We start from the raw sequence: 26,424 nt of genomic DNA on the forward strand, positions 1-26,424 counted from the left end.
CTAACCACTTTTTCACGCTAGTTCAATTTTGCTGAACGACTCACTGCAATCCCAATGAAGCACTGTGACCTTGAGTCTGGATTAATGCAATGGACTAACAGTGTCACGCAGTTAGCACAATGAAAGAGACAAAATAGTCAAACTCCAAGTTTATTTCATAGTGTTGCAAGACTGACCTACAAGGATCAGCTGCAGTTACAGTATTACACTCTTGAACATTTTGATCACAAGTCAGGAATGTATTTAGTGTGTTACAAAATTGTGCGTCTGTTTCTACAGTTCAGCTAAATGTAGGAATGTCTGAAGATCAGCAATGTTGCACATGTTTATTTCGTCTTTGTAAAGACACAAAACTGAGAGCGAACTCAACGCTTAGTGAACTCAGTGGTGGAAGAGTCGCAGGCTGGTGTGCACCAGAGTAATGCCTTGCTCATTACAGGCATTGATCACAACCTCATCAGCAGCAGAGCCCGCTGGAGCTGCGATGTATTGAACGCCGCTCTGGAGACAGACACACACAGGAAGGAAATGTGAGTTATGACAGGAAGACCAGGGTTTAAGTTGCAGTGAGATTGACAAGGTGTGTGCAGCATGTACACGTTCTTCGTGCAAGGCACTTACCCTTTTGGCCCGATCTATGTTATCTCTGAAAGGGAAGAAGGCGTCAGAGCTGACAGCCACAGCCTGCAGTGAGCTGATCCAGTTCTTCTTTTCAGTCTCTGACAGTAGCTCAGGGACCTCTTCATACATCGACTTCCAAACTTCCAAGTCTGGGCCCTGCCGGCACAGGACAGAATATACACAGGACACAGGTTTTCATTTACTCACACAGTCTCAAACTTGGCATGCTGTTGGATTAGACATGACATTGAACATCAGAGGTGGGAACATCTTAAATCTTTTGTATACAAAAAGTCAGAATCTATTAACGTAATAAAATAATCTGCTGCTTTGTGCCTCAGTCCTCAATATGCACAGGAACATTGGATGTGTTTACATCTCGCAAAATACAGTAATTCTTCATCTATTGTACAAAACACTCTTAAAACTGCATATTTATTTGTGTCCATGTCAGAAGCTGAGTTCCTCTTTGCATTTAAGACACAAAGGGTTGCATGTACGCATTTTAAATATTCACATAAACACAAATGCAGTCTTGAAATGTTTACATCCAAACAAAATAAAAACACAGTTGTACTTTTTCCTCACTGGTAACTACAGTGCACGTCTCCAAATGTTACTCCCTCACCTCTCCAATGGTGTCGCTCACATACTGGTCGATTGCGTTGGCCATCTCTGCTCTCTTCACACCACTGCGAAACTTCATGCTCAGGACTCGAGGGTGGTGCCTGAGCCACCAGTTGTCAGCTTTGTCACCCGCCAGCCGAGTGCAGTGGATACGAGACTGCTGCCCTGCACCAATACCGATAACCTGGAAAACACAGGTGAAGAAAGATTGGGGAACAACTGAGGCTCCTCTGGATTCCTTCCTCATTTATGCGCCACCTCTTACCTGTCCGTCTTTAGCATAGCACACAGAGTTAGACTGCGTGTACTTGACGGCGATGGTTGCCACGGTGAGGTCACGCACAGCTTCCTCAGAGAGCTTTAGGACACAAGAGAAGAATCTGTCAGATTGGATCGAGTCAGTAAAACGTTAACACACTTCAGTGTCTTACCGAGCCTTTGGAAACAACGTTGCTGAAGAAGTCCTTATTGATACGTCCTCCATTCCTCTTTTGTTTGAGATAGAGACCAAACAACACTCTCACCTCGGTGTCATCGGGCTCGTAGTCAGGATCCATCTGAGACACAAGCACGGACATAACCCATAACCCAGTTTACATAGCATGCATGTACTGTACACATTTTTATCTTCAGTATGACTTGCAACTACTTCAGTTACATTATCTGCCTAGAAAAAAAAAAAAAAAAAAAGAGCAGGTTATTCAATCTGCATGTGTCTGAGAATTATGAGGTTTTTAAGCTAATCAGTACGTCCAAAGACATGCTTCCAAAACCAGAGACAAATACAGACGTGGGGAAACAGCGCCCTCACCTGAAGCACACAGTAGTTGCCATTCTTCTTTTTGGAAAGGATTTTGAGTGCCTCCTCATCATAACCAGGAGCAATGATACCGTCTGAGACCTAAGAATGTTACATCACAAAAAATACTATTATTATTATCTTTATAATTTTAATGATTAAAAAAAATAAAAAGCTTGCTCTCTTATTTACCTCTCTTGATATGATCTTAGCAGTGGGAACGTCACACACATCTGACAGAGCAATGAAATCTCCAAATGAAGACATCCTGTCTGAACCTGGAGGCACAGAGTAAATGTATAACATATTAAAAAAAAGAAAAAAAGAGAGAGCGCCCAGCACACAATCATTTTCAGGGCATCAGCTATACAGGTGACTTTTTAACCTCTTGCCCTTGCGTAGGCGGTGGCGAGTGGGCTGAGGTCCTTCAGCATGTCGTGCACCATGCACACTTTGGCCTCTTCCTCGGTCAGAGGAACTCCTACTGCGGCTCCTTCAGAAACAAGGTGACAGCTTTCATTGTCAGATCTATGTGGACACTGTTAACTGTAAGAGTGCGTCTGAATGGGGTCTTTCTTTCTTACCAGCAGGGCTGACGTGTTTGAAGGAAGTCGCTGCAGCCATGCTGAGGGCTCTCTTCAGCTCCCTAACGAGCTGCCACGCGTTCAGAGCGTCGCACAGGTTGATAAAGCCAGGAGCACCGTTGACCACTAAGAGAGGGAACGTTAAAAGGGGATGGGTGACATTAAAGGACAGATTGCGGCGTGGCATGGCGTGGTGTGAGGGTACCTGTGAGCGGCAGAGCCGCGCGCAGAGTGTAGATTTGAGCGGGTGCTTGGTGGGGGTTCATGCCGTATCGCAGAGGCAGCTGGGACACGCCGCGGCTGTACTGCCCGCGGAAGTAGTCGGATATAGCCTCATCATACTGTGCTGTGTGTGTGAAGGCCTGCACAGGAAGCAGAACGAGTAGAGAAAGGTTAGGAAGAAAAAAAACAAAAAAACTGCTTACATCACTTTCTGATGTTTTAGGAAAGGAACCATCTCTCCACAAGAAAAAAGGGCTGCAGGCAAAGTGGGACAGTTATCAGTATTTAACTCAAAGCTCAGTGCAGTCAGACTGTGAGGTTAGAGTTCACTGCTCCTCAAATGTTAAACACATTTCATCACTCTGTGATAAACAGCCTGGACTTCGACTCGCTGACCCTCATCTCTGAGCAAATAGCAAAACCAGAACAAATAGTCACGGGGGGAGTAGCAACTCCTTAATGATCACCCTCAAGCTTTTGTTTTTTTTATTTTTAATCATAAGCCAGCTTAAAATAGCACTGGGTAATACAATGTTGTGATTATAAAGGATTGATCAAAAGAAAGCAAACTCCCTGAAGTCCCCACACATCAAGACTCCAACAGCAGCAGCAGCTATTTTGGCAACGATACCTTATAAAAAAAAGAGCCGGAGGCTTGATTTCCCCTCTTACTCCAAACAAAAAGTCTCTTTTCAGCATGGAGCTTAAAGTGGAACAAGTCTGAACAGAATGGATGGATGCTCGAGGCTCATGTGATCAACTCTGAAACGGCACTTTTAAAATTCTCCACGCAGGATTATGACTAACCCCTTCAGGAAACGGTCTTTGACTCAACTGGTTATTAAAATTTAAGTTTAAGCAACATCGTTTTGAAGGCAACTAGCTGTAACATATGGTAAATGACCTGCATTTATATAGCGCCTTACTAGTCCCTAAGGATCCCAAAGCGCTTTACATATCCAGTCATCCACCCATTCACGCACACATTCAACATATGGCTCCTTCAATACATGATCAGGCATTAAAGACACCCCCCCCCAAATAGGGCTGGGTCATATCATACCGTTCACTGTAATACCGGTTTAATGTTAGGCAATGATAAGAAAATGAAATATGGCGATAGAATATGGGGAAAACGCACATGCTTTGTTTTCATACGCAGATGGCAGAAAAAGCATGGCGGTGACGGAGAATGAGGATCGTTGAATGAAACAGATGAACCAGAATTGGTTTGTAAAAATGCTGCAACTTCAGTGGTGTGGAACTAGTTTGGCTTTTGCAAGTCAGATACACACCAAAGGACAATTTTTGGTAGAGCATGCTAGCGGGCCGTCGTTATTACCGTGTTTTTCGGAAAATAAGACGCACTTAAAATCAATCCTTTGTGTGCTCCTTATAATCCCGTGTGCCTTATGTATGAATTCTGGTTGTGTTTACTGACCTCGAACCGATTTTATGTGCTACACGGCGCTCGAAAATCTGTCAAAAAATGTTTTAGTACGACTTTGCTAAGCTACGAACCCGCACCGCTTGATGGACTGTCGGAGCATTACGGCAACCGCAGGCAGGAGCCTGGCGGAGTGATACGTACTGTGCTTCAACATAATATTACCGTATTGTGTGTGTATAACCTCTTTTAAGTTTTGTGGATATTATACATGGTTATGCTGAGGATATGTCGGCCAATTTCCACTGGAAATGCCTTTTGGTTAAACTGTCAGCAAGGAATTTGCATTTGCACTGTTACATTTTTATATAACTTTAATGCACATAAAAAACAGCTGCTTGTTTAAGTGAAAATACATTGATGGGGCTTTTTTTGCACTAATAAAGTTGTGGAATTGTAAGGTATTTATTTTGTCTCGCGCCAATTATATCGTCCGTTATATCTTTATCGCAAATTTTCAAATATATTGTGATAAATAGCAATTTATAAAATATAAAACGTGATATGTGAATTTCTGAAACTGCAGTATGCCAACCAACACGCAAACATGTGACTTCATGTGATCACCTGGTCACGGCTGATAGCCGCCCCTCCATGAGCCTGGCTCTACTGGAGGTTTCTTCCTGTTAAAAGGGAGTTTTTCCTTCCCACTGTCACCAAGTGTGCGCTCACAGTGGGTTGTTCAATTATTGGGATTTTCTCTGTATTACTGTAGGGTTTTTATCTTGTCTAGTCTTATCTGGCGCTATATAAATAAAATTGGATTGAATGACAAACTTTAAATGGCCTCCCTCTGACAGGTATGATAAAGCAGAAACGCATAAAGAAATTATGCGTTTGGAGAGGTGACAGCTTGTGCCCTTTTACCCCATTTTCAAAACATAATCCAAAACCAACCCTCACCTTAACCCCGCCCCCCCCCCAAAACTGCATTATAACCTTAAAACCCTTAAATCTAAAAGCCCACCTCAAAAAGTCTACAAGTTTGTATTTTCCTAAAATTCCTTTCTCAGAAAAATCAGGTCACACGCTTGCAACAAAACAGACTCACTTTCAGGGCCAGAGTCCGGCGAGTTTCCAGGGTCGTGTCTTTGTCCGCCGAATTCTCCATCTCCTTGGCAACCAGCAAATAGTCGGCAGGATCGCACACAATGGTGACCCGAGCGTGGTTTTTGGCTGCTGCTCTGAGCAGAGTTACACCACCTGAGAAGAAAGAACAGTTTTTATCAATACACGCAGAGTACACAAATAAATAAGTGTTTCATCATTAGTAAGACAGGCAAGCAAAGAGTGCACTTCTATGCATTACCGATATCAATCTGCTCTACGGCATCCTCCACCGTGACATCCGGGTTAGAGACGGTCTTTATGAATGGGTACAGGTTGCACACCACCACTCTTGAAAAGGGCAAACAAAGGAAAATCTTTTCATACTTAAAAACTTTCAAACACTGGAGTACAATAATGAACTGATGGCCCTCACATTTTAAATACAGGTGCATTTTTCTAGCTAAACAGCTGCTTCTTACTGATCCAGCTGTGCAGGCACACTACACAGCAGTTCTGCCAGCTTCAGATAAGTTAAAGATGGAGATCAGTTCAGTGGGAGATCCTACATAGACCTAAGGTGTTCATGGGAATCCACATGCTCAAAACAAGCTGTTCACAGTTAATTCTCTTATACATGCATAGTGTTTTCAGTCTATGCATTTAGGCATAATAAACTCGAACTTATTGCAACTTGTCTGAGAGAAATCCACGTATTTCCTCGGATTCTGTTGAGCAGAAGTGTCTGACATACCGGTACTTATGTGAATGAAATTACCACAACTGGTTAAACAGATCGTTTTATCAACGTGCTGGTGCTTCCCTTTGGTTCTGGATAAAACATCTTTGGTGGGCACCGAGCATTTTTCGTGGTAGGTATTAGTAAGCAGGGTCACCTGCTGTTTGAAAAGCTCTAATGTTCAACCTGTAATGATCAAAATCGTGTTTTGCAGCACGGTGTTACAAACTGAATGGGGTTAATCGTGTGTCCATGCAATACATTTTTGCGCTTCTTCATTTGAGACCACTACCAAAGAAAGTACAAAGCAAGACAAGCTTTGCTCGAGCGTGTCTTATGAGTACTTGTGTAAACAGTCAGTAAATGAAATCATTAAATCCATTAACTTTACTGCAGTTTCAGCATTTTTTCATATGTTGCCAAACATTTTAAAAAATCCGACAAAAAAAAGAAAAAAAGCAAGTATTGCACACCGACAACAGGATCCACTGATTTTCTTGTCTTTAAAAGAAAAAAAAAGTTGTTAAGAAACAGTCATCTGCTAAACTTCAATCACGTGTCGTTTAATCTTCCACTGAGGACACAGTGAAATCGAATCATTCTTCCAATGAACAGGAGTCACAGGATGAGCATGCACGGGCAGCAGGTTTCCAATTATCCAGCAGCCAAATCAACTCGACATGCTTCTTGATTAAAAAGCACGTGCCTGCACTCCACATGGGTCACATGTGCACAAGGGTTTCATTTCCACTCAACCTTTTCTTTCTACTGCAAGTACACACAAACATCCAGCATACTGTACACATCAGAGTATTTTACATGCTTGAGAAAGCTTTTGCCCATTTCTGTTTGCTGTGTTTGTCTCACCTTACCAGGCTGTAGCCCAGCTTCTCCATGTCAGCGGTGTCACTGGGTGTTTTTCTGGCCAGGATACCTCCATGCACTGCAGGATGCAGGGTCTTCACTCTGCCGCCCAGCATCTCTGGATGTCCAGTCAGTTCAGACACATCCCTGACACAAAGCAGAGACTCTGAGAACTTAGAGAAGGCCTCACATGCTGCAGGTATCTACAGTACTGCAGTAGTACATGTGGACGCCTATGGCTTTGACTTTAAGGGCTAGTGGAGCACCCACCTGACGGCCAGTCCAGCATCCCGCAGGGCTTTGGCTGTGCCCCCTGAGGCCACCAGAGACAGCCCCACACCCACCAGCCTCTTAGCGAAGTCCAACAGTCCAGTTTTGTCAGAAACACTCAGAAGTGCTGCAAAGACAGATGAGCAGAGCTTTAACCCAGGACTTGTTGTCATTTTACAAACGCAAACGAAGAATAAATGCCCGTTTTTAGTGAAGTGGAGCTAACCACGTTGGCTAATGTTAGCCAGTCAGCTAGCAGCCTGCATGTCGCAACACCAAAACTCAGAAAGTTTGTTTCATGCTCAGAGAAACTCACCAAGCTCCGAGGAAGCCATGTTCACGGTCACAGTGTTCACAGTGGGCAGTCTGTCTGTCTGAGCGTCGGCTGGCTCTCTGCTCACGCTTCTCCCAGTTTCACAATTAGCAAACGATGCAGAGGAGGCTGAGGCAAAGCTGCAGGCTGTTCACGGCTTCATCATGCGCTTCAAAACTACGAACGCCCGCCCTTCTGAAGCCGGCCCGCCCCTCGCACACAAGCGCACCCAAAAGAGCAAAACGGCGCAGAAAATGCGCATTTACATTAGAAAAACGCAATTAACACAAAATATTACTACAACAACAACAATAAGTACTACTGCAAATAATAAGAATGACCACACACACTCACTGATAGACAGCAGTATTTCCAATTACCTTTAGATTTATGTCTTGAAATGTGAGACTGTGTAAATTATGAATTTCACATTCATATCATCAGTACAGCAGTAACTAGCTATGTTGTCTTGATGTCATTTCAAAATTACTCTTGCTTATTTTATATGAAAGTGTAATACTGGATTTGTAAACGTGTGATCATCAATTTTGAGTTAATTTGAGGATTTACCAGCAAAATTACAATCATAAGCCGGGGAGGGGCTGCAGCTAGTAAGGCCACCCAGACGAGGTGTCATTCTTGGTTTTGCCACAAGAGGGCAGACTTGGTCCTTCTTCGTACACGTGTCAGCGTGTTTCTGTTTTTTGCATTTCATATATTTTATTAACAAATAATCCGAAGCTTGGCAAAGTTCACTGACATCATACACCTGGTGACACGAAGAGCGCTTTCTCCTAATAATAAGTTTATCCTTGATTTATAGATTTAATTAAAAAATACTAATAATAATATGTTGTTTTTTAATAACATTAAAACACAACATATTATTATTAGTATATTCCTGACCAGCATGAATTTTAGTTTAAGCTACAGAGTATATAAATTAAAGAGTGGTTGGGAGAAGTGACTGAATGAAACAGTACCTAAACAGGCTTTATTTCTTACCTGATGACAGAAAATTAAAAATTCTTCTTCTTAATTTATTTTACCAAGATCATCTGTAAAAACATGAAGTAAAAATTCCTTGTTGTGACAGGTGGGTGTCAACCAGGAAGTTGTTCGCGAAGGCATCATGATTCAGTTTAAGTTAAGTTGTTGTAGTTTATATATTCCACAAAACACTGATAGAAACATGAGTGTGATGTTCTACTGCAACAAAACCAGTAAATATGTGTTAATGTGATGTTTCTAGTATTGGGAAAAAACTAAATTGCTTTATCAGTGAACAAAAATATAAAAGACGCATATATTCTGCATATGCTCTTCATGCAGATACAATCCTTAGAGGTCACGGCAGCAGATCATCATCCCCTCCATCTAACCTTGTCCCAGCATCCTCCTCTGTCACACCACCCCTCCGAGTGTCCTCCTTGGATTCCAGCGAGAGTAGATGTGGAGTCTTCCCATGCTTCTGTTAGCGATGCTCCATCTGAATGGATGATAACAACATTCGGAACAAACTAGCAGGTGGAGATGGCCCCCTATTGGCCCATAAATATGGGGCTGATTTCTGCTAATAACACCCATTTTCTGGACTGATAACATCTGAAGTGGGTGTCATTACACCCATGAACTGCATGGCAAACTGTGGTCTTCGTCTTTTCCTCCTGCCTGGCAGCGCCATCTCCAACATCCTTTGTCCAATTTTTTCACTAATCCTTGAACATGTCTGAACTATCCCAGCCTTGCCTCTATTTCTACGACTGTCCCTGTGATAGACTCATTTCTAATCCTGTCCATGATGGTCACACCAGTGACAATATTAACCGTGTCAGCTCTGCAAGCTCACTCCACCTACATTTTGTTTCCTGTCTACACCAGAGTGGAACAGGCCTTACTTCACTTGTATGCAGAAAATATTCCTGAATCAGCTGAATTTTTCAAGCAAGACATTGCTGACCTTAACCACAGCCATGTTATCATAACCCATGCTTCTACAGTTCAGACTGGACCTCTGCACGGCCCTTTTCTGGATTGGCATGACTGGAAGCTTTGACATCAGAGCATCCAGCTGTCACTGTGTTGTGAGAGTGTGGCTTTATAATTTAATAAAGTTAATCAGAAAAATTATGATGAGCAGGAAAGCAAATTAATATGCCCGAAAAATTAGATTGTATTATAATTAAAAAACAAAAGAAAAAAACTTTTCCTCACTAATGATAAAGGTTGTCACAATCATCCAGAAGATCCAAACACTTAAAGAGAAAACAGGCCTGGTGTCAGTTTACGTCTCCTTGAAAAGTGAGATAACCTTCATTCCTCCTCACACAGATGGACGGCCTCTCCATTGTTGCAGAAATCCATCATGATTTTTATTTATTTTTTTATTCAGTAAATTTATGACACGAACATTTACACGGGACGGAAATTCAAAAAAACTGTCCCAATCAGCCTTAATTCACCCTACTTTTCCTGCAATAATAAATGACGCCCATGAATACATTCACCCCTAAAACGCCTCTTCAATAAACTTTACTGGCAAAGAAAAAAGAAAAAAAGTGCCCTTTTTCGTGCTTTAGAACAGCGTTTTAAGTCGGACAGATGTGGATTTATGGGACCCCGTCGCTCACTGCAGCCTTACTTGTCCATTAGTTAAGTGACAGGACAGGGCCCAGGGAAACCTGCGGCGGTACGTGTGATTACGTTAAAAGATCGCACAATCTGTTCATATTTACGTAATGAGTCCGGCATTTTGCTGATTGATTAAACTACAGGGTGTAAATATTTTAAGGGCACGCTGATTTATAATCCGACAAAGCAAAAAAAAGAAAAAAAAGAAGAAGAAGGAGGCCAATTTATTTGTCTAACCATGAAAATGGGGGTTTCTGGTAAACCGTTCTTGACGTCTCACGGGCTGACTTGAGTGATTCAATAGACAGTGAAAGATTTTTATAGAAAGACGCGGGCTCTCTGCGCATTATTGGGGAAAAACAGAGAGAGGCAGGAGCCCGTCAGCACTTTTTGTTGCCGGAAAGTGACAGCGTTATCAGCGGTGAGTGTAATTTACGCGAGGGGGGAAATTTTTTAATCAACACGCACAGTGTATTCAGATTAAATTAGAGGAGAAACAGAATCAATGACCTCCATATATTCCTCCGCTGCCTTATCAATTAGCTGTGATTTTGTGTGTGTGCGCGCGCGTCCTGTGTCAGAGGGCCCTCTGTCATAAAATGGGCCAAATGGCATTCGTCATAGAGCTGACAAGTCACACAACTAAATGAGCTCCTATTGATTCGTGAGATTTTTCATCAGCCAAATTAAAAGCTGCGGTTTGATAGAGGCTCACTCTGCAGGCGTGTTACGTTCACTCCTATTAAATCAAGTCAAAGTTAAACGAAAACTTCTTTGGAGTTAAACACTGGCTAAATAAATAAATAAAAAAGCGGATTTGATGCTGCTTCAGGTTAATCATCATTTCGATCTTAACCAGATTTGTTAAAGCCCTGACCACGTGTTAAAACTCGTATCCTTGTGTGCTTCCACCTTTCTTTATTTGATCCCTTTCGTTATAAAACCTTTGATCTTCTGTGAGGTCTCTCTGAGCAGAGATTTCCGCTGTATTGCCACTAAGAAGGTCCTCATAGTTTACCACAGCCTCACCTCAGAAGCTCTGGAGGTCTTTTTTTTTTTTTTTTCATGAAATTGATCCTTTACTGTCACTTAAAATAAAACTTGCACAAATGGCATGAATGCTTATGTATACATAAGCACTGGGAAATATTCCCAGTGCTTATGTATTTGCACTGGAATATTTCAGCAGAGGTCTCATAACACAGTTTTATGAATATGTTATCAGATTTGTTTCGATAAAGTTTGATGTCAAGGTGATTCTTTGTACTTGATGTCAGCTGTAATTATTCTGTTATTTATCCTACGCAAACATATACATGATTTTCATATTAAAAGTATATTTTTTAACAAGTGATGCTCTTAAGGGTCTCTTAAGTTTCTTATATATATAAGACAGAACAGCCAAGAGCCTCATAAGGGTGCTAAAAGCACTGCTAAATCACTGCCACCAGTTAAGAATGCATTTAATCACTATATAAATATGCGACCGTGGTCTGCGAGAGGGTTAAGTTTCACCACACTGCATGTCCTCCAGTCTGCTCCTTAATCACAGCCCTTACATAGGGGTCCAATAAAAAGCCTCTTGCGGTTGCACAAACTCATCATGCCGTTGCTCTTGGAAATTAAAATGGGCCTATGTGACCGCTCCCCATCAGGCTTTTGATTGCTTTACTTCCTATTCATTAGCTTAATTATTTGGCCATCAGTAAACCTCACCAAGTAATTAATATCTGAGAGCCTCTGCAGTAAATTAAAACTGTGAAATGAGGCGTACTTGTGCTTTGGTTTACTACCAGAGGCAGCAGGGATGTGAGCTAATGGGTGGGAACTGAAAAAGACGCAAACATGAACAGTGAATTGCTTTTGTAGCCAAGGAGCATTTTCACGGGAGTGAGATAAAGCTGTTTGTGTTTTTTTCCTTTCTTTTGCACAACAACTCTCAGAGTGGTTATCCAGCACTTTGGTCCAGACTGAAAAACACATCATAATTACATTCTTCTTGCTTTCTGGATTAATTTTAGTTGTGCAAATGATTCCCTGATTTTTCAGAAAGAATTCCATAGTCTCTCTCTGGGTACTCCAGCTTCTTCCCACAGTCTAGAGACTTGCTTGTTAGACTGATTATCAATAGGTCTTAGGTGTGAATGTGAGCACAACAGGTTGTCTCTCTCTCTGTGTATTAGCCCTGTGACAAAAATTGAAATTGAATTAAATAATAGAATAAATAGAAGTATATCTTATCCATCCACAGCAGCTGTTAGCAGACGTTGCTTTGTAGACTTCAGCTGGTAATTTAATCACGAGGCAGCAGGTAAGCAGCTCCTTCAACGCTCAGCACCATCCCTGTGTGAGTTCTTTTATGTATTTTAAAAAACAATTGAAATCAAATGTATTTGTCCATATATATATATATATATATATATATATATATATATATACATTTCTATCACATCAAATGGAAATAATTCACTTCTTTTGTTGCCATTTTCTTTATTTCACATTTACACCACACAAGTTTGAGATAAATACACGTACGATTCATCCTTCAATCATTCAAATAAATTAAGTTCATTTATTTACATGTAAGTGACGACAACCAAGTCATAAATATTATTGAAAAAAAAATCTGAATATTCACATTAAATGCACAAATGGAAATGCGCTACATGGGATGTTGTGCAAAGTCTGGGAGCAAAAACATCTGGAACTGCAGCTGTTTCTGAGCCTTTGTCCGTTCTATCAATGGTCACACGGCTCGTGCGCCTCCTGAACCTCATCAAACTGTTTGAATGTGTTGTAGTTCACTCCTCTTAACATTTAATTCCTAAAAAATGTGTTCACTGAGTGGAGCTCAGGCTGTGAGTGGATGGAGGAAACAAGTTTGCCACAGAGGACCACTGGCGCATTAAAAAAGAGCAAAATTAGGGAAAGAAAGAAGCAGTTTTTTCCAGCATGCTGCAGCAATGTAAATTACTTAGTGATAATTCTATTCACAAATAGTTTAAGCACTATACACGCGTCATAATCCTGCATTTGTTTATGTGTGATTGTGTGAATGAGTCCAACAAATGTCTTGATTGGAAAAACCTTCTCAGAGCATACGAGGTGAAGATCTTTAGGTTTGTCCTCTCTCACAAACACAGACTTTCCTGTTGTGACTTTGCTGAAACACTCAGGTAATTCTCATGTGTTTTTAAAACCTTTTTCTGGGTGTGTATTCACAGTCCTGCCCCAATTTTCCTGTCACCCCCACCCACTTCCACCCCATCCAGCTCATCATCAGAGAAAGGGCTGTGGGAGCTGTAGCCAGCTTCATTGTTACGCTGCAAGAAGTCCGTGGTTTGCTGGATCCCAACTAGGTTACCCGCAGAAAGAGGAAAGCCACGCTGGGGCGCCTCCGCTACTTCTTCCTCCTCATCCTCTCCATCTTCTTCCTCTTCTCCATCCTCCAATTCGAGAGCTATCCTTCGGTTGTCCGGGTTCAAAGCTCGTCTGCTCTCACTGGATTTGTCGGAGCCTGTCTTTCCCGAGCTGCGTAGTCTCTCTGCCTCAGACTGGGTGGAGGCAGTGGCCTGCTCCTTTGCCTTCCGACTGCGCTTCCACTTCATCCTCCGATTTTGGAACCAGATCTTCACCTGTGAAGTGATCATAGTAGAAGAAGAACGCATGTTTAAAAGAAGAAACGCAACCTGGGGTTTGTCTGAACAGAAACAAAGACAAATTTAGTCACAGCTCCAGAAGCTCTCTCTTTCCTATTTCTTTTTTCTTTGTTAGATAAAAGCTGCTTTATAAATTGTTTATTCTATTTTACCTTCATTTTTAAGGTGATATGTTTCATATTGCATGTCAGTGTTGGGGAGGATAAAAAGTGTTATTTTGGGGTTCATGCTGTGGTCATCATTAACGACATCACTCTTTATTATCACAAATTTTTTATCCCTCCTCCTCCTACCAGAGGTATTAGCATTCATAACACTGAAACAATCAGCGACAAATAAATATTAACAGAAACATAAGACATGTGAGTCTTACACACATGAATATATGAAGATAGGTAAACAATGAACACTGAAAACTGCCACAGATGATTGACAACACAACATCTGTGGACATGAGAAGCAGTTTGCTGATCAGCTAACTGCAACAAGAATGAAGATACTTTAGTAAAGTGTAACATTTAAAGCTGATCTAATAGAGTGCTGCTGGCTGTTTTCATGGTATAAAAATGGTTTGGTCTTATTTAAGGCTACAATAAAAAAGAAAAAGGAAGATGAAATCTGTTGATTGGTTGTTTTCTTTTTATTTTCTCCCTATTTTGATATTGTGGCTCATTTAGTGTTATTAGGTGATGGGTTTCACACTCCTTTAACTCTACCGAGTTATTCTTATTAAGAAAATAAAAAATAGATATAAATGTTATAACTGCAACTACACACATACAGTGTGCTGGCATCTGTTGAGCGCCGTGATCTGGAGATGTAAAGAGGAGCTCTGCAGTCTCTGGTCTGGCTCACCTGTGTTTCGGTCAGCATGAGTGAAGTGGCCACCTCGAAGCGCTTGGGCCTGGACAGGTATTTGTTAAGCTTGAACTGGTTCTCCAGCTCCAGGAGTTGCTGGCTGGTGAAGGCGGTGCGGGGCCTCCTGCATTTCCCCAACAGGCCTGACTGAGCACCCGCTGGAAGAGGAACAGCAAAGTTATCAGTTTGTGTGTGGTCCCATGCAAGATGACTATAAGTGTATATTTTAAAAACCTAAATCACCTAAAAACAGGATGAATATGTGCATATTAATATTAATATTATAAAGTTATTTCCTAATTATTTGGATTCATTTAAGGCTCTATCCAGGAATATTTGCTCACTGGCTGCCACCACTCTTATTTATATACTGTAACATCAAGGACATCAGAAGTTCATGGTAATGTTGTGGGTGGGAACAGACGCACATATGCCGGCACTCTCCGGCCATCATTAACTATAATAGCTTTACTCCAGTTTATTGTTGACGGGCGGGACACGGCAGAAGCGGGCGCAGGGGCCATAAAAACACAGGCATGCCATTAACTTAATGAAAATTCAATGAAGGCTTTTGGGATTTTATTGATGAACTACAGAACGTTTTAGGTGTTTGTTTATAGTTTCTTCGTCACACAAAGACAGTTTTCATCGGGCTGGCGTTTATAGAGAAATAAATGGGGCAAAATTAAAATATGACAGAGACGCAGTAAAACAGGTGCCACTGTACTGTGAGGGACGATGTATGACTGCCATTAACGCGACATACAGGACTTAGATAAAAAAACAACAACAACAACAACAACAAAAACAACAGAAGGCGCACAAAGCAAAGCTAACCGAAGGCTTTAAATTACGCTGCCAGTGAAATGTATTTATGAATAATAAATAAACAAATCAAAATGCTGCCCGTTTCTTTCTCAGATTATTATTAAATATTAAGGTTTTTAAATGTAATAAAACTTTGGAGAATAGAAAAAAATCTATGTCAGAATCGTTAGTCCGGTTTGTGATTTAAACAATAAATCTGTGCTGTGTGCTTGATATCATGAAAAAATAAGCAAACATAAAAACCCCGAAATGACAACTATTTAGTTATTAATTAAGCATAATAATAATAATAATAATAATAATAATAATAATAATAATAATAATAATAAGATTAACTTGACCAGTTCCGCCTAAACTCTTTCTCTTTTAGTGTAACACACAGCTGTCTGAAAATAAAATAAATTAACAGATAAATTCTCCTGTGAAATTAATTTATTTTTATTTATATATTTATTTATTTTAAAGTTAGATTATTCTGGACCTCTGCTTATCTAATGTCATCACACTTACAGCTGTAATCCGGCAGTCGTGGCACCATGAGCCCAGCGCGGATCCAGTGCTCCAGGGGCAGAGATCCAGCCATGGTAGCCACCTTCAGGTGCTCTGGGTAGGTCTGCGATAGGTGCGTGAAGCCAGTGTAGGCGAACGCAGGGTGTTGTCCACCCAACGCCGACAGTGGGTACATGGGTGCAGGATACATGCCGGGAATCGCTCCCTGAGGCAGCGATGCAAGCCCCGGATGGGGCAGATTGAGGACACTCTGCTTGGGGATTATTCCGGTCTGAAGGTGCGCTCCTCGCGGGGACGGAGTGTCCCCACGGCGGCATGAGACCGGGCTGCCGGCCGGGCTGTCACTGCTCAGACCGGGTGAGAGGTCTCGACCACACCGATTGGTCTCATCGGCGAGAAGAGCGTCGATTCGAAAGTTTTTCGATTTCTCCATGATGGCTTCAGCAGCAGCAGAGAGAGAGCGAGAGAGAGCGGGACTGAGGAGTCTTTAGAAAAAACAAGTCGAGCTCTCTCCAGGTGCGCACCTGTGCCGTGCTCTTCAGTCACAAAATCATAAGCTCTCCTTTCCCCCTTTTATAAAGAAAAATAACCCGAAACCTGTATATTCGTTTAAAAAACACATTGGCAGGTTTTTCCCTCGTTGTACTTGTTTCAGCTAAATGCCACTCTAACTGACACCCGCGTGTGCGCGCGTGCACCGGTTTCTTTAAATTGCGCCTTTATGTCAGTCCGCACCATCGAGTCTCTTGGAAAACTAACCCACAGAGGTATGTTTCCCTCTACATCAGCCGTCCTTCTCCACCCCTGGAGGCCTCTGCCAGCTGGGGATTGGCTGGAGCTCGAGCTGCTCTGACGGGCCTCTAATCAGCTAATTACTCGCTCGTTTCTCCCCCCAGAAAGCATTCAGAGTGAGGTAATGTCCAACCCTTGTCCCGCCTGCAAACACCTTCAACTGCATCAAAGCACCGAAGTACATTAGAAGATTGGGCAATTGTATTTTCAGTATCTATCTTACTGCCAGCTCATCGTACTCTCCACAGATTGCGGCTACCTGGCTGCCATAAACAAAGAATTATACGCTGCTTTCATTGTCCAGACTAATTATTAGTGCTGCTAATATCCTCCACACCTTAGAGCCAAATACTGGCCTGTTTTCCACACTAATGTTATTGGTTACCTCTGATTGGTGTGACGTTAGAGACGTTGTGTACGGTATTTAAATCATTAGTATTAATGGTTTGTTTCATTCCTATACCAAGGCCATACCGATGCTATTAAAGTTTACGATCAGGAATTGCACACAAACCGTATAAAAGTGTAATGACTTGGCAGAAGAGGCTATAAGTTAATTGGCCCTCTGCTTAATGTGAACTAATGCAGTTTTAAGACTGGAGAAAGGCGGCGTACATCCGTCTCTCTTCGTCTCTCAGACATGGTACAGTTTATCAAAAATTATAAGTCACAGAATAATAAGTGGAATCTGCATGTTGCTGCACCAGAAGGAAAACTCCATCTTTTGATAATGCGACATTACAGATCTCTATCCAACCCAACAATAACTATAAATAATGTGATTTTTTCCTGTGCAGTTGTGGCTTGTGTAATACTAACAATCTAATATTTATATTTATTTGTTTTATGTGTTCCCAAGAATATGTTTTAGGCTCTAACACCTTCACTAACAAATAGTCATCTTTTCCTCATGTCACAATATTACATTTTCCACATAAAAGCACACGTGGGCCTTTGTGTGCTTCGTTCTGCTGATGTGAACAAAAACGCCACCTGTTTGAGGACACCCCCTTCTTAAATCTGTAAAATTGTGCGCACACGTGTGTATGTGCGGTGCAGTTGACCTCCAGGAAATTGCTAGTCCGCCCATTTCTCACTCTCTCTTTCTCCTTTACCGTGTTACTGCGGTGTCTCTCATCCTCAGCTCTCTCTCTCTCTATCAGGCAGATTGGTGTCTGTCTCCGGGGCTGATATAGAGGTAATTTGCTCCTGGGTAATCAGTGCTACCTTCTGCCTGTTTCTCGCAACCTCTCCCCTCTTTTCTTTTGCCTTTATTATTTGAAAGTATTTAAATAGCCAGGCCACCGCTAAACCTGTCACTTGAGTCTGCCAACAGAGGTCCACGAATTAAATTAAATCAGCGCCTGCTTCCAGTGTCTGGTGCATTCTTCTGACGATGGATGGTCTTTTCCTCCTAAAAGATGAAATTTTGCTGCTATATGTACATAAGTCCTGCTAATCCTAAATAAGTTAATAATTGAATATAACAGCTGGATCAGAAGCTTTAAGAACTTATAATACAAATCTTATTAATGAAGAGAAGACTGATTAATATAAATGTCTACAGACAGAACAGGTGGAGCTGGTGTAATTGAGATGGGGTCTAAAGAGCTTTAATAGTTTAGAAGAAGAAGCTGTTGAGGTTAGCTCAGCAATTTCTTAAGTGCCTGTTTGATGATATAAATTTGAATGTTGTTGGAGAGAATGCTATGATTTTTATTTTTTATTTTTGCAAGATGCTCATGAATTTAATAGTAGAATAAATCAAAAGAAACTCTAGTGATTCATTGAGGTTTCCAGGCATTTGTTCATACGCAGCCCTCTTAAGGTCCTGCCACAGGGTTTCAATCAGGTCGAGGTCTTTGGCCCGGACTTTGACCAGGCCATTACAAAACTTTGATTCTTTTCTTTTTTGGGCAATCTGTTGTAGATTTGCTGCTGTGGCTCATGGCTTCAAAATAAGCCCCAATCGTCATCCCTCCACCTCCGTGTTAGACGGTTGTATGAGGTAATTTGTGTTCACCAAATATACTACTTTGAATAATAGCCTAACATCTTCATTTTGTTCTTGTCTGTCCAAAGGACATTGTTCCAGAAGTCATGTGGTTTGTTCATGTGCAACTTTGCTAACTGAGGTTTGTAGAGTTTGAAATGTAGCTCTTTCTTGCAATTTCGAGCACTGATTTCAAGCACAAATTCTTGGTTGCAGATTTTACCATCTAGCTTACAGTGCTGAATATAGTCACATGGCTTCTTGTAAAGCTGATGGCTTCTTCTTCTTTGTTTACTTTGAAACTATAAACAGCAGATATAGTAATGCGATCTGTCTTGTGATTAGTTATGGGCAAACCTCTCAGAGGTCAAAACTAGGTAAAATGCAGGACAATGGGAATAGCATGATAGCTTAATTACACTGTTGTTAAAAATGAGTCAGTAAGAGCAAACATTACTCCAGGCTGCAGTTTGCAGGTGAAATATCTGACAGCAGGTGTAGCTGAAAGTGTCTTATTTTAATGTGGTGGAAGGCTTAATAATAAATGTTTTCAGATCTAAACTATCATTACTTCCTTTCCCTTCTTTCCTTGTGACACATGTCCTCACATGCACATGCCCCCTTGAACCTTTAGTGAAACTCTCCAAAAGCAGTGCACACCCTTCTCTCTGTGAGAGGACAATTGGTTCAAAGGAGCCGCGAGCCCTTGACTACAAAGCCAGAGTTTATCGACGAGTTATGCGTCAGTAAACCTAGCAGCTAACAGGAGTTTACTGAAACATTAAAGAGCTTATCAGCAATTACAGGCATATTTTTCAATCATTACCACAGCTCTGAGACAGCTCACCCTGTCCTTAAACTAAGTCAGGTGTGCTCTTGTTCTATCTGCATGTTGGACCAGTCATTATGTTTTTCACCTCCACTGGGTCAGTGATTCTTGGCGGTTTGAGGTATTGATAAGATCTTTCCTGCTGCTGATAGAGCAGAAAGTTCAGGCGCTTCTATAGTTCGTCAGAACAACACAGAACATGGAAAAACATCAACAAAGCAATGTAACGGACATTGAAAGATATATTTTCTTTGATTCGCTGTCATTGATACAATACCTAGGCACTGTGATTAATCCTAATCCAGTTTACTTTGATTGTGTGTGCACATTCCTGGATCTGCCCTCTCTTCAGGCATGTTGTGACACACAAAGGTTTCAGGGACGCTGTTGACCAACACCACCTTTCCCACCAGGCCTGGAGTACAACGACCAGACTGCTGCTGTGATAAATGGTTGTGGTGCACAATGGGCTTACTGTGAAGTGAAAATCAGCTCTCCATAGCTCTGGTAATTAGACTAATTCCCACAGCGTTAAAGACAGATGATAAATCAACTCACTTTTCTGCCAGACCTTGAGACCAAAATTAATGTTGTCTCATTAAGGAGATAAAAGTAATTTATTACTTTTACTTCTCCTCCTTGTCTCTGTATCCTGTCCCCCTTCATTTATTAACCAATATTGAGCTTTGCCATATGACATCTAGCCTGCTGGATGTGAATCTTTCGTTGTCTGTCTTTGCTACTTTGGCCCCTTCGCTCTCCTCTCTCTCTCTCTCGCTTTCATTGTGCATTAGCATGTTTATGAGCGTCTAGCAGAGAGATAACACAGGTGTTTGCCAAAGCTGGAATGCACTGCAATGATAAAAAAAACTTTGAACTTTTGGATGTTTCTGTGTGAAAGCTTTGTTTTTATGCAAACTAGCGTACACTTTATATACCATTAAGACAAGAGTAAAAGAAGCCAAATGAAAAGACGATCACATCCTCGGCTGGTACAGAAGGTGCAAACTGACCGTAATTGGAAAGTTAGCAGGGCGAGTGTGTGTGAGGTACTTCCTGCTCGGGAAACCAGGAAATTTCCCCAATTCTGCAAATGTTTGACAACCAAAAGGCTTACAATAACCTAAACCTCTTGAAATGGTAACCAATTCAAGTATTTTCTTTATTAATTTATACAATATAAAGTCTTTATTATCAAGCTAGGTTTGCTGTTAGCCAAATTTACATTACTCATGTTGGTTTGCTAGCCAAACTCCTGACCAGTGTTGGTCAAGTTACTTGAAAAAAGTAATCAGTAACTAATTACTGATTACTTCCACAAAAAAGTAATCCCGTTACTTTACTGATTACTTATTTTCAAAAGTAATGAATTACTTAGTTACTTTTTAAAAACAAGATTTACAACCTGAAGAAGTGATAAAGTGATAGATCTTTCAGCCCAATTCTACTTTTTCTGCATAATCCATCATACAAAATGTAATCAAATGGAAAAGTCTCTTTTTTTTAACTTGTTTTATCAGTTTTAATCTTTTAACTTTATGCATGAAGCAAAAATTTAATTATATGCACCATTCTCTGACTTGAATAAATTAGTTTAACATTTAAACCTATTTTCTGCACATTCCAGCACATAAAATAAAATATTTTTTGTGTTTACACTCACTCTTTCAAATAGATGCAAGTAAAACACAGCAGAAAATAAATAAAGTCAAAGACTAGCGGTCCTTTTGCTCTATTTTCACCTGTAAAGCAGGAGCAGGGTAGGCGGAGGTTTACCCTGGTGCAGGTGTGCCGCGGTCAGTTGAAGAATCCGCGAGTTTCTCTGTGAATTTCCCATTAAGTCGTTGCGCACTTGGTGCTTGTTTAGGGTTTTTTTCGCTGTAAAAAGAAGTTTTCTTCCCACGCACGATGGACGCTAATGTTTTTGTCACTTTTTATGGAATCAAACTCAAAGTAAGGTCAGTACTTCCACGCTTTAAACGCTGCACGCTCATACTCTCTCCCACAATCGATATGTGATGCATTGTTGATCTGCACACAGCTGCTGTCACTAACAGCTCACTCGCTTACATCACTGTCATGAGACATTCTCGCAAAAAAATCACGGTTTTAGTAACGCAGTAACGCAGCGTTCCTACGGGAAAGTAACGGTAATCTAATTACCGTTTTTGCAATAGTAATCCCTTTACTAGTTACTTGAAAAAAGTAATCAGATTACAGTGCCCATCTCTGCTCCTGACTAAAGCTAACTTGGTCAGTTTCATTCATCACACAAACAGACCCAAAATATTTAATGTGACAGCATGTACGGGTTTGCTTTGAGCCCTATTATCTCTCTGATAAGTGCAATAAAATGCTCTTAATGGTACCAATACCACAGTTCAGAGGTTATATAAGGTGAGATTAAGAACTCTGGACAACTAATGGCTTAAAATGCTGACCTTACACCCTAATATAATTTGACCCAGGGAGTTGTAAGGTCATATATTTTTCTACTGTATATTTGTGCATTTTTAACACAGTTATTCGGTGTTGGCCTGATTTTGGAGATCCTCAAGTAGCCATTAGCAGAACTGCATCTTTTAGCACTTTCACATTTTCTTAAAATGTTCAGCGTCAGAGGATGCTGTTAAGCTCCCACTGAGAAGAAAGATCTGCATTAACTATGACAGGCGCAAAGGATGAAAGTGATCAACAAAGTCTGCATAAGTAGGAGGCTGCGCTGGAAGCCAAGCTTTGTTTCATGTTACCAGACGACAGTATGCCATCACCATAACTGTTCCCTAGAAAAATACTTATTTTAAACCCCTGCTTTTTCTAAACTGATCCATTGCTTTAAGGCCTGAGGTCTGGGTTATGATCAAAACTAGTTTATACCAAAATTTTTCCACAGGTCAATGTTTTCCAGTGGGCAACATTTAGACTGATTTGGGATGAATCACAGTGCAATTATTGGCTCTGCTCTCACCACTTCACAGCTGACCAATCCCAGCACTATCAGGTTAAGAAAAGTGTGAATGCAATCACATTCAATCCACTGTTAGAAACTACCACCCATCTGGACCTGGATAATGAAAACTCTCCATATTTAGATATAATCAGTCTACAAGAGGCCTTAAATACATGGACCACAGATTAATATGATTTGACATGTGATAGCTCTAACACCATTATCTGGCTTTTAGGTTAGGTAACACCTTTTGAGCACCACATATGCAAAATGTGCAACATAAAGATCTCCAAAAATAGATAATAATAATTACAGCCTGATCTGAATAGCCCCTTTGCACCATTCCAGTTTGATCTTAGGCGATTAATGGCTTGAAATGCGGAGATATCTGATAAAACAACAAGAGACATCGGCTTCAGAGGCTTAATTCATGAAGAGTCTGATTCGGGGAATTCCAACCTTATGACTCTTCAGTCTGTTTCCCTGCTCACCTGTTTCATTATTCCACAATGGAAAACAAAGCTTCCTTTCACATTATCCAGTCCAGTGCGACTTTTATGGCCATTTAATGGGTTGTTCCATCTAACAGCCCCATGTTTTACTATCACCCATACAAGGGCCCCATTGTGCATAGATATGGGAGATAGGAGATAAAGTCACCTTATCAGCCACAACAAGACATCATTACTTTCACCCTGCTATCTCACCAGCCCTCTCCGCCGTGCATTATCAGGCCACTTATGAGGATATTCAGCTTTGAAGATCTCCGCCAGCTGGCGGTTTGTGCTTTTGGTTTTCCGCCTCTACAGATCAATTCAGTTTCAACTATGTTATAAATTTTTGTGTCTTTACCACCACTGTAAGCAATTCTCTGTTGTCGAAAGTGACATATAAATCTACATCTAATTGCACTTTTAGAGATGCAGCTCATTGCTCCTGATAGCAATTCTTCTGCCATTCTTTCCGCTGTGAGGAAGCCGCCTGCTGCCATTAACAATCAGGTAATAGCTTCTTATTGCCCAATTTGCATGTTAACTGTAACCAAAGGTTATTGAAGGCGAACCGCAGAAGAGCAGCTGGAGATATGAGAGCAACATACCGGATACTGAAGGTTTTTTCATTTGCAGAAAATGTATTTGAAATATGCTAAAAATATTAAGTTGACTCTTTTTTTTTTCCATCATGCTCTTTTTTTCGGTTTAGATATTATGAATATTAAGCAGTAATTCTGCTGTTCCCCTCTCAGCTGTTAAACCATTTGTAAATGCCAGCGTCCCATAAACCACCAACAGCCATAAGCGACCCTACACCATGTTTGACAGAGGAGGTGCTATTTTCTCAGTCAGTTGGCCATAGGATTGGAAATCCCCAATTCAGACTCTTTACATTCGAATTCCACACTGACATTAAAAGCACTTTGGAAAGAGGTTGTATGTGTGAGAAGTCTGTTTCAAAAGAAACTTCACAAGACCCAAACCGATTTTTTTCTGGTTTGCATATAGAAGAACAGAATTCAAATGAAAATGAACAAACATAAATTACTGTCACCTTTTAAGTGCCATAAAGATAAAGTCAACCCTCTTTTTAGATCAATTTATGAGCTTGAATAATCAACTTTGACATTTTTTTTTTTCCTTTCAAAGGATGTGGCCTGCAGGCAGCACAATGGTGTGATGGCTCGCAGTGTTGCCTCACAGCACAAAACTCCAGAGATAGACTCCACCGTCATGCCTTTCTCTGTGGAGTTTACATGTTCTGCCTGTGTATATGTGAGTTCTTTCCAGGTACCTTCCTCCCACGGTCCAAGGACATGTAATTAGTGGGGTTAGGTTAATTGGTGATTTTTAAATTGTCTGTGGGTGAGAGTGTGAATGGTTGTTTGTCATTATGTGTTATTGTCAGATTTGTGACCTGTGCAGGGTGTACCTGCATCTCGCAGGGAAAGGCTCCAGTGCCCCTGTGACCCTGATAAGGACAAGAAAAAGAGAATGGATGAAAGGATACAGGCTGCCTTTTGTCAAACAAATAGACTGTCCATCCATCCTCTACTCCCATTCAGGGTTACAGGAGGGCTGGAGGTTATCTCAACAGTCATAGTATAAAAGACAAAGTACATCCTGGAAAGATCACCAGTCTGTTGCAGGGCCAACTCACAGAGACACACATTTGCATTCACAGTCAGTTTAGAATCACCTAACCACATGCAGCCTGGGAGGAAGTTGGAGTAAACCCCACAGATATGGAGAGAAAATGCTCCACACAGAAAAACTAAAGGCAGGGCCCAAGACTAGATTTGAACCCAGGACCTTCTTGCTGTTGTTGAGGCCACACCACCCTCCTCCTTGTTGTTGTTGTTTTTTTTGCACCACATTTGACACGATACAGACCTCAGGGCTTTGGCTATGGACGACGAACTCTTCCAGTTTTGAGAGGTGGGTCATGCCAGATTCAGGCCATTACTAATAATGATGCTCAACATGAAGACCTATGTTAAAATCCCATATGCAACTGGCAGAATGGCATGCCCCACAGAGTGATCTAAATTAAGCATTGTGGTGCAGAGGTCCACATGGAGACGGCCTTAAAGGAAATAGAGGCCAGGTGTAAGTTTTGCTATTTCATAAGCATGCATACTAAGTTTTTGAATACTCTGTGTAACCCGGACAACAAATTAGACCCTGCATGAGGGTAAAGTTTTAAGTAAATGCGTTTCTGTTGACTAATACTAGGAGAGTCACCTCCCAACACATGATTTCTGTGAGGACAAAGTTAATATTTCAAAAAGTGAAATGAATTGATCGGTCACTTTTGACTGTTCAATAGACCTGTTTAGTCTATTGACGTTGTCAATTGGCTAACAGGTCACTATCAAGATTGACCAATCTTTGAAATTGGAGTAGAGGTAAATCACAGCAGCAAGGTATATTTTAACGGCTCTGAATTGATCAAAATGTTATCAGAGGTGTGACAAAGAATGGTCAATAGCACAGGCCTGATGAATTGGCAGTCAAAATACTCCCATAAATTCCCACTTGACAGATCTCTATAAATTCAGCTGGAAATACAAGATTAGATAAAAAATTGAAATCAGAAATATCTACCTTAGCTTTGGCCCTTTTTGACTTTAAGTAAATTTTCATTCAAACCAAACACTCTCCTGGTTAATCTCAAGTTTTATTCTTGACAAACACAATACCCGTTTTGAGGGAGCAAGTAAAGTGGTTTAAATACAAACATCTGTGTGTGTGTGTGTGTGTGCACCTCATTGACTCATCTCGCCTTCACTCTTTGTACTTCAAATTTGTTGTATTTACTGCCCAAAGGTTAGAGAGGTGAATAGGTGGCCCGTCCTCTCAGTAAATTACACATGCTCAATATTTAAGGTGGGCTAAATCACTTTTACACAGCCTGTCACAAATAACTGGAGACTCTGTGCTTTTGAGTCAATGTGTAGGATAGTTAGAATTTAGCATGACATTTTTCCACTGCCATGGCAAGGTCAACATACTATAGAGGCCAAATTTTAGGAAAGTTTGTGGAGAGGCCCGAAGAACAACCAGACTAGACTCCAGGGTGCGTCTGGATTAGCTTTGTTAAGACACGGCATTGCCAGAAGATGCACCTGATTTTCATCTATAATTTTGGAGGACTTTACAGATACATACTAGCAGCTATCAGAACTAAACCCAGTAATGACATGATAAATTGCTTGTCAGTGAACTGTCCATTTACTTTTGAGCCTCAGAAAAAGGAGACCTGCACCAAAATTGCTGTGACTCCTAAACAGTTAATGAACTTTTCATAATCCCCCTGAATTAAAGCTGAAAGTCTGCACTTCAAT

The 26,424-nt window shown here is 41.0% G+C and overlaps 2 protein-coding genes across 2 annotated transcripts; both read right to left on the reverse strand.

The window, feature by feature from the left end:
- Positions 1 to 134: 134 nt before the first annotated feature.
- Positions 135 to 7,718, reverse strand: atic (5-aminoimidazole-4-carboxamide ribonucleotide formyltransferase/IMP cyclohydrolase). Its single transcript, XM_085457358.1, has 15 exons — positions 7,537 to 7,718; positions 7,221 to 7,347; positions 6,954 to 7,097; positions 5,610 to 5,698; positions 5,352 to 5,503; positions 2,837 to 2,993; positions 2,632 to 2,757; positions 2,433 to 2,540; positions 2,240 to 2,325; positions 2,060 to 2,149; positions 1,680 to 1,805; positions 1,514 to 1,606; positions 1,250 to 1,432; positions 622 to 777; positions 135 to 501 (listed from the first exon to the last, which is right to left on the reverse strand). Exons 1-15 carry the CDS (start codon positions 7,553 to 7,555, stop codon positions 382 to 384), a joined length of 1,776 nt encoding a protein of 591 aa, XP_085313484.1. The 5' UTR covers positions 7,556 to 7,718; the 3' UTR covers positions 135 to 381.
- A 5,059-nt stretch (positions 7,719 to 12,777) lies between these two features.
- mnx2b (motor neuron and pancreas homeobox 2b) lies at positions 12,778 to 16,575 on the reverse strand. The gene is made up of 3 exons (XM_085452853.1): positions 16,020 to 16,575; positions 14,679 to 14,839; positions 12,778 to 13,799 (listed from the first exon to the last, which is right to left on the reverse strand). Exons 1-3 carry the CDS (start codon positions 16,450 to 16,452, stop codon positions 13,383 to 13,385), a joined length of 1,011 nt encoding a protein of 336 aa, XP_085308979.1. The 5' UTR covers positions 16,453 to 16,575; the 3' UTR covers positions 12,778 to 13,382.
- Between the last annotated feature and the right edge of the window lie 9,849 nt (positions 16,576 to 26,424).

The sequence above is a fragment of the Copadichromis virginalis genome, linkage group LG1 (genome assembly GCF_057382275.1).
Source record: "Copadichromis virginalis isolate Kocher_CV1m ecotype Utaka linkage group LG1, C_Virginalis_male_GT1.1, whole genome shotgun sequence".
NCBI classification, from domain to species: domain Eukaryota; kingdom Metazoa; phylum Chordata; class Actinopteri; order Cichliformes; family Cichlidae; genus Copadichromis; species Copadichromis virginalis.